Here is a 19891-nt window from a genome sequence, read left to right on the forward strand (position 1 = left end):
TCACCATTTGGCTCCCTCTGACAGTGAATAGCATAGAAAAAATTAGTTCGTTCAGCTCTGTCAGGAACAGCTTCAAAATTCTCTGTAGGTAGCTGGAGTGCAGTGTTCAGGGTATTCTCAGTGATAGAAAGTGTACGTCCCTGAATTGTGCAAGTAAGTCCAAGTACTTGTCCTGCATTTACAACAGAAAGAGAAGACAAAAACTCTCGTAGAAGAGATTTGTTAAGGTTAACTGATTCTGTCATAGCAAACCTAGCAAAAGAAAATTCTGACAAATATCGAACCCAGCGTCGATAATTCGCTTGCGTAATTAAATTATTATTCTCAACAATTGTGAAATTTGTCTTCGGAATATCAAAATTTGCAGCCATTTTTAATTAAAATTAAAAATGATTATAAATTTCGTTTCACGAATAAACACGAACAAATATTCACTTTATGTTACGAGAATAATTAATTAATAACGCTCCGAAAAACCCTAATTCCAAGAATTTCAGATTTCGATGAAATTATAGTATGTTATACTCCTTGAAATTCTAAGAATAATGGTATCGGTTTCGAAAATTATCGATGCAAAAAACACGTACAACTCAGTCCAAGAAGTTCAAGAGGTTCGAAAAACCCTTACGAAAAACGTTAATGGATCGTAAAGATGCTCGGTTCAAATTAAAGCCCTAGTCAGTGGGATCACAAAACTGGTTTCAGAACAACAAATGGACAAGATCTGGTGGTGTTTTGTTCGATTAAACAATCTCGAGTTCGTGTTTGAAAATGGCAGATGGGAGGTTTTGTGGAGTGTATATATCTGAGTATGTATATGGCTGAAGAGATGAAGGAAAAAGATACAAGTCGTGCACATATACACATACAGTGTACCGAGGCGCAAGTTTTGAAAAGACAAAACTGCCCTCCATAGTGTACACAGCGAACACTCAAAGCGCGAGAAAGGAAATGACAGAGATGCCCTTAGGTGACTTAGACGAAATCCTAAACCACACACATATGTACAGTGGCTATACATACTTGGCGCAATGTTTGACCAGGTCAAACGTTGCGCTAGGTATGTATTACCAGTGTACCAGTATGTGAAAATGATAAATAATCTAACTCCAAGTCACAAACAGCTCAATTAAACCATTTAGAGGCGCAAGTTTTGACTAGGAAGTCAAACTTTGCGCTTCAATAGATAATAGAGCGAAAATTCAGTCATTTTATCAAATTATTTTGATCAAAACAAAATAATCCGATAAACTGTTGAAAGAATTCACAAATAATTTAAATCAAGTTGGACCAAATTAAAATTAGTCAACCAAAATCTAAATTATTTATGCTGCAAATATTTTAATTAAAGTTTAATTAATGGTCAACTTAAAATAATTTGAATTGCTTCAAATCCATTAATCAAATATAATTAAAATATGAATTAAATAAACACTAATATTCATTAACTGAATATAAGCATTTAATTAATTCAAGAATATTAATTCTAAATATCTACCATTTAGCATTTAATCACATAATCACATAAAATCATGCAAATCATATAAATCATGGCAAACAATTAAAACTATTTATCAGATAAATATGTAAAATACTGGATGCACTTTATAAATTCACAAGTCCTGAAAATATGGACATTTTAAAACTTGTGAACTTACGAACAAATTGCAGTTATTTCTTGTCTAATTAATTAGACATATTTAACATCCCAAGTTCACCAACCAGTCTAGAGAAAGTGGATTCGTCTAGTGGTTTAGTGAAGATGTCTGCAATTTGTTGATCAGTAGGTACGAAGTGTAACTCTACTGTTCCATTCATGACATGCTCGCGAAGGAAATGATACCTGATATCAATATGCTTTGTCCTGGAGTGTTGAACAGGATTGTTGGCAATGGCAATGGCACTCGTGTTATCACACAGAATCGGAATTTTATCCAACATGAGTCCATAATCTTGTAGTTGATTCCTCATCCACAAGATTTGAGCACAGCAACTTCCAGCAGCTATGTATTCAGCTTCCGCTGTAGACGTAGACACGGAGTGTTGCTTCTTGCTATACCATGACACCAACCTTCGTCCAAGAAACTGACAGCTTCCTGAAGTACTTTTCCTATCAATCTTACATCCTGCAAAGTCAGAATCTGTATAGCCAACCAGATTAAAACCTGTATCTTTAGGGTACCAAATCCCTAGATTGGGGGTTCCCTTAAGATACCTAAAAATACGCTTAACAGCTATAAGATGTGACTCTTTAGGATCAGCCTGGAATCTAGCACATAAACAAGTTGCAAACATGATATCTGGTCTACTAGCAGTTAAGTATAAGAGAGAGCCAATCATACCTCGATACTTCGTGATGTCAACTGACTTACCAGATTTGTCCTGATCAAGTTTGACAGCAGTTGGCATAGGGGTTTTGGCAGTAGATGCTTCTTCCATTCCATATTTCTTCAGAAGATCCTTGATGTATTTAGATTGGCAGATAAAAATACCGTCAGGCTTCTGAATGACTTGAAGTCCTAGGAAGAAGGACAATTCTCCCATCATGCTCATCTCATACTTGCTCTGCATTAACTTAGCAAATCTCTCGCATAAAAGATCATTAGTAGAACCAAATATAATGTCATCGACATATACTTGTACAAGAATTATATCATCCTTATGCTTTTTATGGAAAAGAGTTTTATCGATGATACCTCTGGTGAAACCATTTTCAAGTAAGAACTTGGAAAGAGTGTCATACCAGGTTCGAGGGGCTTGCTTCAGGCCATAGAGTGCTTTGAAGAGAAAGTATACGAAGTCTTCAAATTCTTTGTCTTCAAACCCAGGGGGTTGTTCAACATAGACTTCCTCTTCCAGATCACCATTCAGGAATGCACTTTTCACATCCATCTGATATACTTTAAAGTTGGAGTGTGCAGCAAATGCTAAGAACATCCTGATTGCTTCAAGCCTAGCAACTGGAGCGTAGGTTTCATCATAATCAATTCCTTCTTCTTGTGAATAACCCTTTGCAACCAGTCTTGCCTTGTTCCTCGTAACAATACCATCTTCATCCAGTTTGTTTCTAAAAACCCATCTGGTGCCAACTATAGATTTTCCTTTAGGTCTTGGCACCAGCTTCCAAACTTTCTGCCTTTCGAATTGATTGAGTTCTTCCTGCATTGCAGATACCCAATCTGGATCATTTAGAGCCTCTTCAACTTTCTTTGGTTCTGTCTGAGACAAGAATCCAGCAAAGTTGCATTCATTCTGAGTTGCTCTTCTAGTCTGCACTCCTGTGTCTGGATCACCAATGATTTGTTCAACAGGATGGTCTCTACTCCATACCCTTTGTCTTGGCAGATTCAATCTTGATGATTCACCAAAATCATAGTTGTGTTGAGTGTGATGACTAGTAGATCCACTTTGACTTACTCCCCCTGAGCTGATGTATATCCTATTTGATGATCCTCCACTTTGACCACTGTGACCATGATGATCATTTGTATTGTTGCCAATACTTCCTCCAGATGGTTCAGGATCAGCATTCTCTTCATTTGCATTAGGATTTCTTATATCAGCTTCAGGTTCATCTTCTCCTAAGTAGATGTCTTCTAAATTCTCAAACTCCAGAGAATCAGATTCATTTTCCTTTTGAAGACTTGGGAGTTTGGTATCATCAAATCTTACATTGATGCTTTCAATCAGCTTGTCGTCATTGATCAGATAAACCCTGTAGGCCTTAGACTCCAAAGAATAACCCAGAAAAATGCCTTCTTCAGCTTTGGCATCAAACTTTCCCAGATGCTCTTCTTTTAACACAAAGCATTTTGCACCAAACACATGAAAGTAACTCAGTGATGGTTTTCTGTTGGCCATTACTTCATAAGGAGTCTTATCCAAATCCTTGTTAATCAGGGTACGATTTTGAGTGTAGCAAGCAGTACTCACAGCTTCAGCCCAGAAATAGATTGGAAGTCTTGATTGACTAATCATTGTCCTTGCAGCTTCAATCAAGGTTCTGTTCTTCCTTTCCACGACACCATTTTGTTGTGGAGTCCTTGGAGCTGAATACTGACGAGAGATGCCCTTATCAGTACAGAAGTCATTAAGAACAGCATTACGAAATTCTGTTCCATTATCTGATCTGATTGCCCTTACTGGCAGATCTGCTTCCTTTTCAATCTTCTTGATATGATCAATGATGACGAGTGCTGCTTCATCCTTCGAATGTAAGAATAATACCCATGTGTATTTTGAGTAGTCATCGACGATCACAAGAGCATATCTTTTCCTTGATATAGAAGGAATGTTGACTGGTCCAAACAGATCCATATGAATCAGTTGAAGGGGTGAACCAATGTCAGACATGCCTTTGCTCCTGTGTGATGCTTTCTTTGACTTCCCTTTTTCACATGCATCACAGAGTCCTTCTTGACAGAATTCTTTCTGTGGCAATCCTCTCACAAGTTCCCTTTTGACTAAAGAGTTCATAGTCTTAAAGTTCAAGTGTGAGAGCTTCCGATGCCATAACCAACTATCATCAGCAGAGGCCTTGGTGTAGAAACACTTGACCTCCCCCTTACTTGCTGAGTCTATGTCGGCTATAAACAAACTTGATTTTCTTACACCACGGAGTGTAAGATCCTTGTTCTTCCGGTTCTGGATTAAGCAAACTTCCTTCTGAAAGATTACGTCGTATCCTTTGTCACAGAACTGACTGATACTCAGTAAATTGTGCTTGAGTCCTTCCACCAGAGAGATATCTTCAATTATGACATTTCCAACTTTCAGCTTACCATATCCCGTTGTAAAACCTTTGCTGTCATCTCCAAAGATTACAATTGGGCCGGTTCTCATTACCACATCTGTGAGCAGGGACTTTTCTCCAGTCATGTGTCTTGAACAACCACTATCAAGAACCCACACAACTTTTCTTTTCCTTCCTGTGCCCTGCATTCACAAATGGATTAAACTTTCTTTGGTACCCAGACGTTCTTGGGTCCAGGTGATTTAGTAGAAACAGGATTATCAACAGAAACTGGTTTAACATGTGCTTGTTCAGAGGTGACTGGACTCTTCTCCTTTTTAGTCTTAGCAGAAGTGCTTTTAGACTTGGAGTTGGGAGTTTCCTTCTTCTTAGAAGGACTAGCAGTCTTTGCCACAGAGGCAACAGAAGGTGCAGGCATATTCATATTCATGGCAGATGGTGCAGAAAAAGATGCATTCAACATGGTAAAGCATGCAGACATCATATTCATAGCACATTGCATGCAACCTACTCTACCACATGGCAAATGAACAGCATTCATGTTAACAGTATTAAGCATGCTAGAAACAGAATTATCTACTTTAATCACTTTACATGCATGAGTAAGATGATTAGTAGAATTGCAATTATTACAAACCTTTCTAGCATTAGAATTCCTAGAGTTGGTGTTCTTAGGATCTAACTTGCCATTCCTGTTGTTCTTCTTTTTGTTGGAACTAGTACTTCCTAATCCAGTTTTATCTGAGTCATCTCTGACATTGGAATTAGAAGGTACATCTTGTGATTCCTGTTTTACTTGAGGCTTAACAACTTCCTCATTTTTCAACTCTTCCTTGATGACAAGGTCTTCTTCTATCAGAGGTTCTGTTTGAGCCATTCTAAAGATAGGGGTCTTGGTGTTCTTCAGAATTTTAGGTATATTTGTTCCTTCAGGAGCATTCTCAGTTCCTGCTGAAACAAATATGCCTTCATTCTCTTTTCTCTTCTTTCTTTTAGCTCTTTCCAAAGAACTATAGTCAAGGCCAATAGCAACCTTCTTATCAACCCTTTGACTATCCAAGATCTCTTTCTGTAGAAAGGCAGAATTCTGATAGGCCCTAAGCTTAGTTTCTAGGTCAGCAATCTGAGACCTAAGGGACTCCTCAATTTCTGCACTACACTTCTCCTTATTCTCTAGATATTCAATTCTATCTTTAAGGTTAGTGTTAATGAGTTTCTCTAAAGCTAATTCATCTACTCTTTCTTCAAGTTTAGCTATCTTTAGAGAAAGACTACTGTTATCTGATTCTGAAGCTAATAAACTAGTGTGCAAGTTATACATCTCTTGACCTAGTTCATTTATAGTCTTTTTATAATCAGCAGTAGTCATGTCATCAACAGAAATTTCAGGAGATACCTGAGATGGAGATTCCTCGACAGTGTCAGCCATTAATGCAAATGCATAATTGCTCTGGACAGGTTCATCATCAGAATCTGTGTCATCCCAGCTTTTTCCCTCAGCAATGTAAGCCTTTCCTTTGTGCTTGGCCACCATTGCTTCCAACTTAGCTTTCAGCTTCTCATTCTCTTTCTTCAGATCCTCATAAGAATTCTTCTTATCATATGAGTTGCTTCTGACAGGAGCAGCTTTGGGTTTCCTGCACTCTGTTGCAAAGTGCCCTAAGTCATTGCAGTTGTAGCATCTGACCTTGCTCTTGTCATACATGTTTGGTTTGAAACTGCCAGTAGTCTTTGACCCTGAGCCTGAGTATCCTCCTTTACCCTGAAACTTGTTCCCTGAAGTTTTCTTGTACCGGGGGTTCTTCCTGAACTTGATATGCTTGAACCTTGCAGCCATATAAGCCATTGACTTATCTTCCAGCTGCTCCAGCTCTTCTTGAGTGTAGAACTCATCCTCCGGTTCTTCAGAAACTTCATCAACTTCAGCTTCTACAATCTCAGTAATGGTAGAAGGATAGTCAGCTTTGATGGATGAACAATCACTCTGAGCAACAGTGTGATCATTGATACCATATTCAACTAATTGTTGATAACCAAAGTATGGTTGATCAGCAATCAGTGCAGTGGTCTTCTGTAAGGCCATACTCTTGGATTCTGTTGATCCACCACCATATATGATCTTTCTCTGTTCAAGTTCCATCTCAAACGTCTTCAGTTTTCCAAACAGCTTTTCCAAAGTCATAGTCCTGAAGTCGCTTCTTTCCCGGATGGTCTCTGTCTTTACAACTAGATGGGGTGGCATCACAAATGAGAACTTTCTGTTAATCTCTTTCTGTGGATAAGTCTTTCCATGCAGGGTGAGTTCATTCAGTAACAACATGAACCTCTCGTAGATTTGAGAAATGTTCTCTCCAGGTATTGCCTGAAATGCTTCATATCTGGCAATTAGCATATCGTATCTGTTTTCCCTGACTTCTTCAGATCCCTCCATCAATGCCTCAATAGTGTCCCACATCTGCTTTGAAGTTTTCAGACTTAGTATCAGATGTGTCATTGTCTTGGTCATTGATTCAACAATTATGAGTTGCAGATTATGATCTTGTGCAACATATTCCTTATCAGTGTCAGTGTATTCACTTTTCTCTTTGGGAACAGACTTCTGTGGAATACGAACACCATTTTCAACAGATTCAGGAATAATCTTCATAGGCACAAATGGACCATTTTCCAGAATCCCAATGAACATGGGATTAGCAACTCTGATGTACAGCAACATCTTCATCTTCCAGTTGTTGTAGTCATCCTTGTCAAATGGAGGTACTTTGATTCCTAACTTGTGTGTCGACATTGTTATCAGATAAAATTACGATTGTACGGACAGCTAGCTTTTCAGATTGGTTACGGATCTCAGATCTGTATATCGATCAGCTAAGCTCTGATACCAATTGTTAGGTCCAATCAGACGTAGAAGGGGGGGTTGAATACGTCGTACCAATTTCTTCGATTTAATTTAATTGCGGATAATCTGTTTCAGTCCATGTTAAATCAATCGTAAATAAATAACTCCAGCAAGTCGGGGAATATTCTTTGTATTAGAAATAATCCTCGGGTGCTACAAATTCCAACACAAGTGTCGGCTGCAGAGACTACAATCACTCTATTACAAACTCTCGATAAATACGATCTTCTAATTTAACTCTCGAGAATGTGTATAGTGTGTGCACTTACAAAGTGTGTAGTTGTTTTCAAATGAAAACATCAACCTCTATTTATAGGCTTTCCAACAACTAACCATGGTTAACGAGTTCGTCCTGGACGACTTGAGTTCGTCCTGGACGGATTCGTTTTATAAAAATAAAACTAACTCCCAGAAATCAAAGTTGCACCTGTGAAATGTGAAGTCAAAGTTGGCGCCTCCTTTTAGTCAAAACTTGCGCCATATAGGAGAAGCATTCTCCACTGTGTGATGCCTTAGACACAATTCTGAGTAGTTCAGTCAAACCTTGCGCTTGACTTTGAAGATGCATCACCAGTGTATTAGAAAGGATACACTTAGAAAATATTCTAAGTAAGGGATACTGTTGGAGGCGCAAACTTTGACTTGGTCAAAGTTTGCGCTCCGTTAGAGTGACACAGAGTAACCTCACTTAGCCATTTCAGGAGAATGACCCAAGTCAAAGTTGGCGCTTTGACTTGGAGTCAAACTTTGCGCCAACCCCTTCAGTATGCACCCCTGTACAACTTAGAAATATTTCTAAGTAGTTTGCGCCTCACAGTGAATTACTTTCACTGATATCTCTCCTTTGACTTATACAGGTCAAACCTTGCGCCTTTGTGTTGATAGAGTAGATGACTTAGAGATTTTCTAAGTTAAAACCAAAGAGCGCTTATGTGACAATATTTACATATGTATATATGTATATATTAATTAATTGTTTGTCAATTGAATTAATTTAATTCAAGTGACTTAAATTAATAAAATATATATATATATATATATGTGAATATAAATTCAAGTCTCTGTCAGCACATTATGGCATTCCTTGATTGACTTGATCAATAATTCGCTGATCGAATCCACTGAATACTTTCGTATGTCCTGACGTCCTGTGCACTGGTCTGGTTCACGAACGACTCGAACTGAAATAATTCTTTGAATCCTTTGCTTGATAATTTACTTGATCAGTCATTCCGGGTTAGATGTTGCTTCGATAAATTTGATTATAAATAATCAAATTAAATATACTGGAATCTTCTGGTCTTTGATACTTGATCTTCAGGCAATCTTGATAGCAGACATATTGAACTTTATTCTTCACTGAGGCTTGAACATATTAATGAACTTCTTTCAGTGGACGGATGCTCGTCTCAGATATCTTGATTGTCTTTGTCTGTTCGTAACGAATCTCCAACCTGTAGATTCCTGTATTATACTTACGTATTGTTTCCTGTCTTTTGTTGTGTTGAGTTATCGTAATTACATTTACGTTACATTATGCTTTACAGAACAACAGGTGCACTAAACAAACGATCCTGGGTAGCTTTCCACTGTGAAAGATATTCCCACGCCTTTGCAACAATTTTCATCGGTTGCCATCTTCGATTATTCCACACAAAATCATTCCTGGACCTCCAGATAGACCAACATAAAGTGATGATTTTTGCCTTTATATTATCTGGTTTACATGATAAAATCCTCTCCAGCCAAATTTTGAACTCCATATTCGAGTTTGTAGTAGTTCCCGGGAGAAAAAGCTGCCAGCACATATCAGCAGCCTTACATTGAACTAGAGCATGACAAATAGATTCGACTCCTTCTTTGCAAACTGGACAAATATTATTTACTGGAACATGCTTCGATTGTAATTGAAGCAAGGTTGGTAAACAATATGTAAGCGCTCTCCAGATTAGATTTAAAACCTGTGGGGGAGCTTTGATATTCCACAAACTTTTCCAAAAACTCATATTATTTCCCATGTTCCAGTTGCCTTTTTCTTGTTGCAGCAACTTGTATGCCGATTTAACTGAGTATTGGCCCGAGTTTTCCAGTTTCCATGTTAGAATATCATCCTCCAAGTCTTGCTCAATAATAGTACCAGAGATGAGTTGCTGATCTCTCAAATCGAAAATATCTCTGATAATCTCCCTGTCCCATTCTTTGGCGTGCTCACAAAACAGAGAAGATACCTTTTGATTCTCCAGAGAGGGTGAGACGGTAGAAATATAGGGATTATCATTGTTCAACCAAGGTTGGCCTAAAATTTTGATTTTAGTACCATTGCCGATCCTCCAACATGAACCAGCCGAGATCACCCTCCAAGATACTACGCCATATGAAGCTGGGACTGCTCCCCAGATTAGCCTCCATAAAATCTTTGTCAGCATAATACTTGGCCTTGTAAATTCCAGCCACCAAGCTTCCCTGATTCGATAACAATCTCAACTTTGTTTACTCTCATATTTCTCCGTTAATAAATTGGAGCTAGCAGGAGATCAAGCCGGGAGGGGATAACCCAACAACACACATAAATGAAAAGCAAATAACAAGAAAGATGCTTTAATAAAAAATTACAGTTTTCGTGTCCGGTAACAAACAAATTCGTTGTGCGACTCTGCTAAATTAAATTGATATAATTTTAATCTTGTGCAAACACAATTTGGATTACTTTGTGTGATTGTTCATTAAAATCTAAAGACCAATCCAAAACATAAACATACGTCCACCCTTTGTCCGTGAATTCATAGCTAGCAGCTATACCACTTGAAAAATTAGTGATCATCCTAAATAAAATATAGATTTTATATAACAAAATACATAATTTAAAATTATAATTCACCATAACCATAAATATGTAAGATAAAATGATTGATTAGTCTATGTATTTAAGACCATTTAAAATAGTTGGTTGAAGTCCGATAACCAAATTTAATAGTATATGAATGTGCATGCAAATAGATATTTAAAATCGAAGATTGTATATTGTGCATTAAAGTGTAAGAAAAATACAAAGTTAGTTTAAAAGACCACATTACATCACTCTATATCGTAGATGTATTATTACAAAATTTTATTATGATATTAAAATTGAGTTAGTTATCTTTTATCGATTAGGTATAAAATTTACAAAAGAAAGCTAACTATTTAGCAAAATGAAAAGAAGAAAGTTAACTGACCTTTTTTTTTTTATAGTAAAAATGAATTTCATTAAGAAGAAGTATCATAAAGCAAAGTCTCCAACAACATTACAACATACTAGGAAGTAGGAACGGGCAATCTAGCAAATAAGATAATCTATTCATCAAATAGGGTGCTTTGTCCGCTTGCCTTTTAGCAATGTAATCGATAATCCTTGTCTAGATCGGATAACACCACAGACATTCGTCCACCACAAACCAACCTCTAAAGCATTGTCGTGTGCATGGTTAATGGCTTTGAATTGAAATTAGCAAGTCTGACTCAATTTCAACGTTGCGACAAGGTAACAAAATCAGCCATTGAATTCCTTTCACTTATAGCCACGACCTCTGCCTCCGAGACTGGACTAACCATCTTCAACCTCTTAACTTTGCCAATGATAAATCTGCTTTGGTGATCACGAAGAAGACCAACAGTAAAAGAATTATCACCCATTTTGACTGCTGCATTTCGGAGTTCTTGCAGAGTGGAACCATGCAGCAAGACACGAGATTGATCCTCCAAAGAACAAGGCTTTTTTCGAATAAGCCAATTCATTTGGGACCCTGCAGATCCACTCTTTGTCCTATTCAAAGATCAGTCCTCCGTCTCTGTCTTTTCACATCGAGAATTATTTGCAGAAAAAGAGATGTCAAAGGGGCTTCTTACTTCCCAAACAGATCCTCCTACATCTATATATAAACGCTGGTTTATCAAGAAGACGCAAGAAAAGCATTTTGAATTTTTATCAAATCTATTCCGTATTCAGCTTAAAAGGACCCGCTCCTGGAGGTTGCCATTTGTGAGAACTAGCCTGGCAACTTACTATGCTGGTGGTTCGGGTCTCCTTTGCCAGTCTCCAATCTGTTGGGCCGCGCAACACCCGTTAACTCCGCAAACTCCGCATTAGTATGATATTGTCCGCTTTGGGTCGTGGCCAAGCCCGCACGGATTTGCTTTCGGACTCCTCCCAAAAGGCCTCATACTAATGGAGTTCTTTGGTTGCTTATATTAAAGATAAATCTTCTTTATCTTTCCGATGTGGGACTGGGTTGAACCCACTCAACAATCTCTCAATCCAAGAACCACCAATCTTGTGACCCTTATACCGCCGCTACTCATCGTTTCTCATCCTGCGGGACACGCCGTCCGACCACATTTGTCGGAAAGAATTTCGACACAAGCCGTCCAAGACCTCCCATCGTAGTTCTGAAGAGCCTCCCCACTCCCCACATCACACAACTACAGCCTGCAATCGTTAACTCCGCATTAGTATGATATTGTCCGCTCTGAGCCGTGTCCAAGCCCGCACGGATTTGCTTTCATGCTCCTCCCAAAAGGGCTCATACTAATGGAGTTCTTTGGCTGCTTATATTCAAGATAAATCTTCTTTATCTTTCCGATGTGGGACTTGGGTTGAACCCACTCAAAACAATCAGCAATGTACTCCAGTCCATAGCAATCATGCTGGTTATTTTGTTTTGCTTTCCCACACTTTTTTGTTACGAAAGAACCATATCCTAACACCTTGGCTATCAGAACTATCTCCTCATGGCTTGCCTCACTTAACTTTTGAAGCAACTAATCTGGTGCATAGTCCACATTGTTCATATCAAAAGAAACTCCTACATGCTGCCAGCAACTCTTCGTGAAAGGGCAATCAAAAAATACATGCAGCGGGTGTTCTACGTCTGTATCGCACATAGGGCAAGTGACTGGGAGATTCACTGATTTCTTACCGGTATATTATTGTGGCCAAACCTCCATTGAAGAAAGTCTGAACTTAATGAGGGTTTAACCTCCAGAGTTTACTCCAGCCTGTACACTGGACAATGATTGTACGAGCCATATTCATATTACACCAGTGTTGATACCCCGTCTTAACATTATACTGACCATTTGTTGAGCCAGACCATGCCATGCCTTAAAATTTAAAATATATAACTAAAGTAAATTGATAATTCAAAATTCCGAAGGCCAATGCCTTGTACAGTTTTTACGCTAGTTTAAAGCAATTTTGGAACAAATATGTTGTCAGAAATAGCCACACGCATTCAAGCTACTTACAAGACAATCATAGATGATTGACACCCAATCCAAACTCGGTACCTCGTTTCATTCGTAAAAGAAAGCAGCCAACGTATGATAGACTTCATCTCGACTATACAAGATTACAAGTGATCTCGGATTTTAAATTAAAGCCTTTGTACTGATTTACACATTCCAAAACTTGGCAGTTTCTCATTTCGTGGCCAATATGAAATTAACTGACACTCGTGTAAAACATTGACGAATGACCACTTGCACAAATGCATGACCTCTGTTCCTCAAGAACAAGTTGTGTGTTTACGTGTTATAAACAAACATTTGACCTCGTGTTCTTGTATGACTCATACTCTCACTGGTCGGATCATGACAAAAAGATGAATCCTGCAAGCAAATCACTCATAAATGATCTCTTCGCAGCATCATTATAAGAATTATTGAGCTGATATGTAGCGGACTTTGGCTAGGCACAGTGGCTGGGGAGCTTGTGGGGTTGGCAGGTCCTGCACCAAAAACTGGTGCACCATTTGAATTAGTGGTATTAAGGACCGATGAAATTGTGCTGCATAAACAATTAGTGTGTTAACAATTTGCTCCAAGAAAGTTGACTGTGCAACCAAAATGTAAATTCTAACTTGATTAACCTTGTAGTCGGGTATTGACAAGTACCAGAACCTGCAAATACATGTAAATATTGGAAATTCAGTAGCAGCCCCTTTGAGACAATATCACCCAAATCTAATATTATGTTATCTCCTATATATTTGCGAAAAGCTTTAAAGTTTTGATCAGTCCGTCACTACATTGGCGGGTTCACTATCCACTTTATTTTAAAACATATTTCGAAGCTACTCCTGTACTCTAATTAAAACACATTTAAACTGCCCAAATTCAATTTATTTTGACAGGGTAATTATTACTCCCTCCGTCCCCCTGAGTTGTATACATTGGGGGACGGGAACGCGGCACGGACTTTAATGCTCCTGTAAAGTATAGTTCCATAACTTATTTTTAAGATTTTTCTTTTCTGAATAAAAGTTTGAATGTTATATTTTTATTCTAGGAAAAGAAAATTTTAAAAATAAGTTATAGAACTATATTTTATAAGAGCATTGAAGTGTGTGTCGAGCAGTGAAAAAAAACGTATAGAATTAAATGAGACAGAGGGAGTAAGTTCTTATTTGAATGGGCCTAATAAAAAATATAAATCCAAACATCTTTTTAAACCTATTTATTTCTAAATCTATTTTGACGGAACTATCAAAGAATTATTTGGTTCCGCCACTGATCATAGCTGCCACTTGCTTTAACCAACCGAGCTAACCTGTGGAGCCAGCCTATTTATATTTATATCTATTTAATGAGACTGATTATCATAAACTTATTTTAACGTACTTATTAAAAATATATTAGTCCAAACATATCAATAAGTCTATCTATTTGGATCTATTTTGTAAGGTCCCCTCTAAAACAAAATTAAATACTAAAATATGTATTGCATTATAAAAATTGAAAACAAAATTTTAAAAGACACAGGTGGATTGCACCAGATTTAAGCAAGTATCTCAATGAAAAGCACATATTAATTTTAGTTGCATGACAAGAAAAGAAACTATCAAGTCTACATGTGACATGTCAAATGCAAGAACACTCTAAACACTTGGTTAGTTGATTTCAGAGCAATAACTGGTGTACCCCGAAAGGAGATTTTTATTGAGTTATTGTTGTGCATCATTTGTTTCATTTTATTGATTAGGTTCTTCTTTCCAGAAGGCCAAATATATATGAATGCATTCACAAATAAAAACATTGCTTACTTGGATCAGTGCTAGTAGTAATAGCAGCGCCACCAAAAGTGCAGCTTGTAGGAACCGGATTCTTCTGATAGTAATTATTGAATGCAAAAGAAGCATGGTCACGAAGCGTGTTGGGATTGTAACAGCCACTGCCTGGCTGAATGGCAGAGCAGTCTGCACCCCCATAGCCACAAGCATAGTCCAATGCAACCTGCAGTGCAGTTTGTGATGCTGATTGACTAGCAACACACCAACTACCACCCGAAGATGATGGAGATGTTGTGGTGGTAGTTGCTGGAGCCATAGTTGGATTGGTATTGGAGGGTGAGTTGGGGTTTGAGACTGTTGGATTTAATACTGGACTAGTAGTCGTTGGGGTGGGATTTAGTGTTGGAATTGTTGTTATAGGAGTTGTTACATCCATTTGCCTTCTTATAATTGAAATGGAGAATCGAGTTGGTATCTGTCCACTGTGCTTATTCAATTCTTTCCCATAACCTGTAGCAAAAACCAGGCCAAGGTTTATTGGTTTCACTACTTGAATTTGTTTGTTGTCATATTAGTAGGTTCTACGATTTCGTTTTCATATAAACTTAAAATTCAAACCCTTCCTCTGCCCTTTGATATTAGTTTCGTGATCAAACAGGCAAAACGTAATTTGCAATTTCCAAAATCAACAAGCACTATAGTTAAAAAATCCTACAAAACTAAGTAATGTAACCATAAAGAAACAGAGAGAAAAGGAGGCAAAAGATTCCAAGCAACTTTATTGTTTAGATAGTGAGGATTTAAGGTTCATGTCGCCTCCCAAACTGCAAATTATTGTATCTATATCACTGCTTTAGCTGCTGCTTGTTCAGTACTCTTACTTTTAATTTGATTCCCTATGTCTGGGACTGGGTTACAAAATTCTCAAGAATACTAATTGCTCATAATTTTCCCAGAAATACGAAATTCGGGATAAATGCTAATCATGTATTAATCATTATCAAATTCACAGGCTAAGATTAACAATTAAAAATGTACTGAGGCATGATGAGCAAAGAGAGAAAGTAATACAGAATGTTAGTATAAAGTGTTGTAAGTAAGAAAAATGAGTATAGCATGATAGTTTGAAGTTTAAAAATTGAGAAATGATAAAGAGGTAATGCATTATATGGAGAAGAAGATTATTAAAACAAATAAAGAAGTGTGGCCACCTAAATATAAAAATATGAATAATACAAGTGAGGAATTTAGAGAAGAAGAAGATGACCTGAAGACAGAGCACATCTGAGTAGTATGAAGAAGAAGAATATTATTGCAAGAGAATGAGCAATCTTTATGTCCATCGGCCTGGTTCAGTTTGTTGAATTGGTGGTCTAAGCAAGTGTAAAAAGGTGAAACTTAAGAAGAAGAAGAAGAAGAAGAGGAAGCATGAAAGTGGTATCAGAGAGAATAAATTATGTGTGTGTGTGTGAAATAGTATTTGAATAAAGAGAGGGAGAGAATAAAAGGAAACTTGAGAGAGGAGACATGAGCCGGGAGGGGAGGGTGCAAAAAAGTAGTGTCAAATTTTGGTGGCTGTAATCATTTCCATAGTCCAAACGCCTTTCTTTCTTATTTAACTCAAATTTGATCATTTTATTTATTTCACCTATAATTTTCAATATTTTTAACTCATTAATTTATGGGATAGTCGATTAGATATCAAAATGTTACGGAAAATAAAATTCATATGTTGGGGGTGTTTGGCTGGGATTCTAAGCCCAATTTCTCGATTTATAAGTTAGAATCACTTATTTGTACCGTTTGCGTAAAAAGTAGATAAGCACTTATAAAAAGTTAGGAATGTTAGCTTTTGTTTTATGACTTTTACTTATTTCTCAAACACTTTAATCATTTATAAGTCTTAACTTGCTTCTCACTTCCGCTTCCCTTCTTTACTTTAAGCAAAAAATACTTATTTTAAATTCAGTCAAGCCGGCCATTATGTGGCTCATCTGATATCATTTGAATCTGTAGTAAAGATCACATGCACTTTGTTAGTAAAATGAATATTATTTGAGTAGAGCTGTAAACGAGTCGAACTATTCGCGAACAAGCTCGACTTGACTCGTTTCGGTTCGTTAGCGAGCTCGAGTTCGAATAAAAAAATTTGATCGTTAAGAAACTCGAGTCGAGCCGAGTTTTACTAGTGTTCGACTTGAGCTCGACTCTTCATCAACTCGAGTTCGACTCGGCTCGTTAAACTCGAACTCGACTCGACTCGTTAAACAAAATATATATGATTTTTAAATTTTTAATGTGTAAAAAAATATGGATAATGAAATGTAATTTTTTTCATTTTTGGTATTTTCCTAATATCATTAAAATAACTAGATCTTAACATCCTTACGGTTAAATTATCAATAATTTCTTTGAGAAAAAAATATAACATCAATTCAGGTTCAGACATATTTAAAGTACTAGTTATTTTACTAGTTGATTCTTAAAATTTCACATCAAATATATTTTTTGTTTTGTGATATTTTTGTAAAATCATTAGAATAAGAATATCCCAACATCTGTGGTTGAATCTTCAAGAAATATTTTAAAAACTTTTTTATTATTAATTATTTTTATCAAAAAAATCAATTTTTCGTGAACGGCTCAACTCGACTCGAACTCGATTCGACTCGAATTGTTCCCGACCAGCTCGAGCTCGACTCGGTTCTTAACGAACTCGTGTTCAAACAACAAAAAATGATCGTTTACCTTATCGATCAAGCTCGACTCATTTAGCAAAAACTCGAACTCGAACTCGACTCGCAAAAACTCGACTCGCAAAAACTCGACTCGAGTCGGTTCGTTTACAGCCCTATATTTGAGTTCTAAGAATTATTTTGAATACTACCACAATCACGTAAAGTTGTGAATTCTATTATTTCAACTTATATATACATATAATTTGAAAAGTTCATTTATAATTTATTCCACTTTATTACTATTTTATTTATTTTAATTAAAATAAATAATAAATAAAGTTATAAGATCTAAATATTTTATCTAAAATAGTAGAATCCACAACTTTTTACTTGGATATGGTAATATTAAAAACCTAATAATATTATTTTTACTCCAATAATTCAAATAATAATTTTTTAAAATCGATAATATATGACATTCATTTCACTAGGCACTTGGATATTTAAGGTATGAAATTTATTGAATTGAAACCAATTTCAAATATTTTATGATTATAAATTTGAACACTATTTACTACTATTTTTTTATGAGCGTATCTCTTTTATGTTGACACGAGAAAAGTCTGTGGATGTTTGGGTGGAGTTTTTAAACCTAGTTTTTGAAGTTATAAGTTAAAAATACTTATTCATATCGTTTGCGTAAAAAGTCGAGAAGCACTTATAAAAAACTAAGAATCCTAACTTTTGTTCTATGAATTCTACTTTTTTCCTAAACACTTTAATCATTAATAAGTCTTAAGTAACTTCTAATTTCTACTTCACTTTTTTTTCCTAAAGCATTTATTTTAAACTCACCCAAATAACCCTTCTATACTTGCATTTAAATTTTTTCTTAAATATGTTTTTCTTTCTTTCAAAATAAATCTTGGTTTCCAAAAAAAATGTAACCAAAAATGAATCACTTAATCGGTGAAGTTACGAAATAAAAATTTATCGAAAATTAAGTAGATTGATCGGGATTAATTAAATTATTAATGAAATAATCAGATATTTAAGCAGTTCGCTGAGTAACGGAACAGTGATTAATTATTAATCACTAGTTTAATGATTTAACGGGAGAAATGCGTCGACACACGACAATAATCATGAAACTTTGATTTCAATTTCACCTTTCTCGGTTCTAAGTTTTTGTTGGGTGGTTGTGTGACCATGACAGCCAACTGCATCATGCCTGTCAAGCCACCCTATTTTCTTTAGAGTTTTGCTACTTTAACTTTCTGCTACTAGAGCAAATAAAATAACTTCGAAACTTTGACTTGTAATTTATCTTCGTAAATTAGAAGACACTGAAATTATTTAAGTCAGAGAATGAAAAGTTTGAAACGTATTTTTAATTTGTTCTTGATATACCTAGAAACTAAAAATTGAAGGCTCTTTTTTATTATAAAAATTTAAACTTTCATATTTGGATCTAACTTATATTTGTGATTAATTGATAAATAAATTAAACTGAAATTGCTGATTTAAAATGAGTTGTATAAGAACACGATTGGATAACCAAGTGGTTAAGAGCTTATCTAGAGCAGTAATTCGAGTCGGGCGGCTCGCGAGCTCGCCCGGCTCGAACTCATTTAAATGGGCTCGGCTCGGCTCGACTCGTTAAACGAGCCGAGTTCGGACAAAGGTTTCAGCTCGTTTAATTAAACAAGCCGGCTCGACTCGACTCGTGAAATTAAACGAGCCGAGTTCGGATAGAAGTTTGGGCTCGATTAAGTATAAAATTATATGAGGTGGCTCCCTCGACTCGTTAAAACCGGCTCGTTTAGCTAAACTAGCCGACTCGACTCGACTCGTGAAATTAACCGAGTCAAGTTCGGGCAAAGATTTAGGCTCGATTAGTTAACCGAGCCGGCTCGACTCGACTTGATTAAACTTGGCTTGAATTAGACTTGGCTCGAAACTCGCCCGACTCGGCTCGAATTACAGCCCTAGGCTTATCCTCTGTTGGCCCAAGGTCCTAGATTCAACTCTGGCTCACCTCGAGAATATCTCAGAATAGATACTCAAATTGTAAGGTTCATGTATAATGGTTTGAATTGTTAAAATTTGAATTCCATATTGTATTAAAAATGATAGGTTAGTAGTTTATATACCATCAAATGGGAGTAGCGCACAACAGATACTCAAACTGTAAGGATTATGTATAATCGTTTGAGTTCTAAAAATTTGAATTCCATATTCAATTGATAATGATAGGTTAGTAGTTTATATACCCTCAAATGGGAGTAGCGCACAACACAACTGCTAAGGCGTGTGTTTCATGTGTGAAAGAACGAGGTCGATATAAAATTGTTTTAGTATTTGTATCTCACATAAAATTTAAATATACATAGAATCCTTTCTGATAAAATCCTTTCTGATATGATATCTTATTTAATTGATTTTGTGATAAGTTAAATAGTCAACAATATCTCAAAATATTTTTCCAAATATATATATATATACATATATATAT

General features: G+C 36.4%; 1 protein-coding gene across 2 annotated transcripts; it reads right to left on the reverse strand.

The window, feature by feature from the left end:
* Nucleotides 1-12949: 12949 nt before the first annotated feature.
* On the reverse strand, nucleotides 12950-16249 carry LOC108226681 (glucan endo-1,3-beta-glucosidase 12). 2 transcript variants are annotated; one of them, XM_017401676.2, is made up of 4 exons: nucleotides 15966-16245; nucleotides 14732-15208; nucleotides 13559-13589; nucleotides 12950-13476 (listed from the first exon to the last, which is right to left on the reverse strand). In XM_017401676.2, the coding sequence occupies exons 1-4, from the start codon at nucleotides 16039-16041 to the stop codon at nucleotides 13314-13316; spliced, it is 747 nt and encodes a 248-aa protein (XP_017257165.2). In that variant the 5' UTR covers nucleotides 16042-16245; the 3' UTR covers nucleotides 12950-13313. The 2 variants fall into 2 exon arrangements, with proteins under 2 accessions (XP_017257165.2, XP_063935033.1); XM_064078963.1 differs by lacking the exon at nucleotides 13559-13589 and having other exon boundaries at nucleotides 13337-13476; nucleotides 15966-16249.
* Nucleotides 16250-19891: the final 3642 nt, after the last annotated feature.

Source organism: Daucus carota, chromosome 6 (assembly GCF_001625215.2).
Source record: "Daucus carota subsp. sativus chromosome 6, DH1 v3.0, whole genome shotgun sequence".
Classification (NCBI taxonomy): domain Eukaryota; kingdom Viridiplantae; phylum Streptophyta; class Magnoliopsida; order Apiales; family Apiaceae; genus Daucus; species Daucus carota.

Bases quoted from the DNA above. Each gene is read 5' to 3' on its own strand.
- LOC108226681 (XM_017401676.2), bottom strand. From the start codon at position 16,041: ATGGACATAAAGATTGCTCATTCTCTTGCAATAATATTCTTCTTCTTC. The intron at 13,590-14,731 runs GTAAGCAATGTT...ATGTATTTGCAG, and splicing joins TACTACTAGCACTGATCCAA to GTTCTGGTACTTGTCAATAC. The intron at 13,477-13,558 runs GTTAATCAAGTT...TTGTTTATGCAG, and splicing joins TGTCAATACCCGACTACAAG to CACAATTTCATCGGTCCTTA.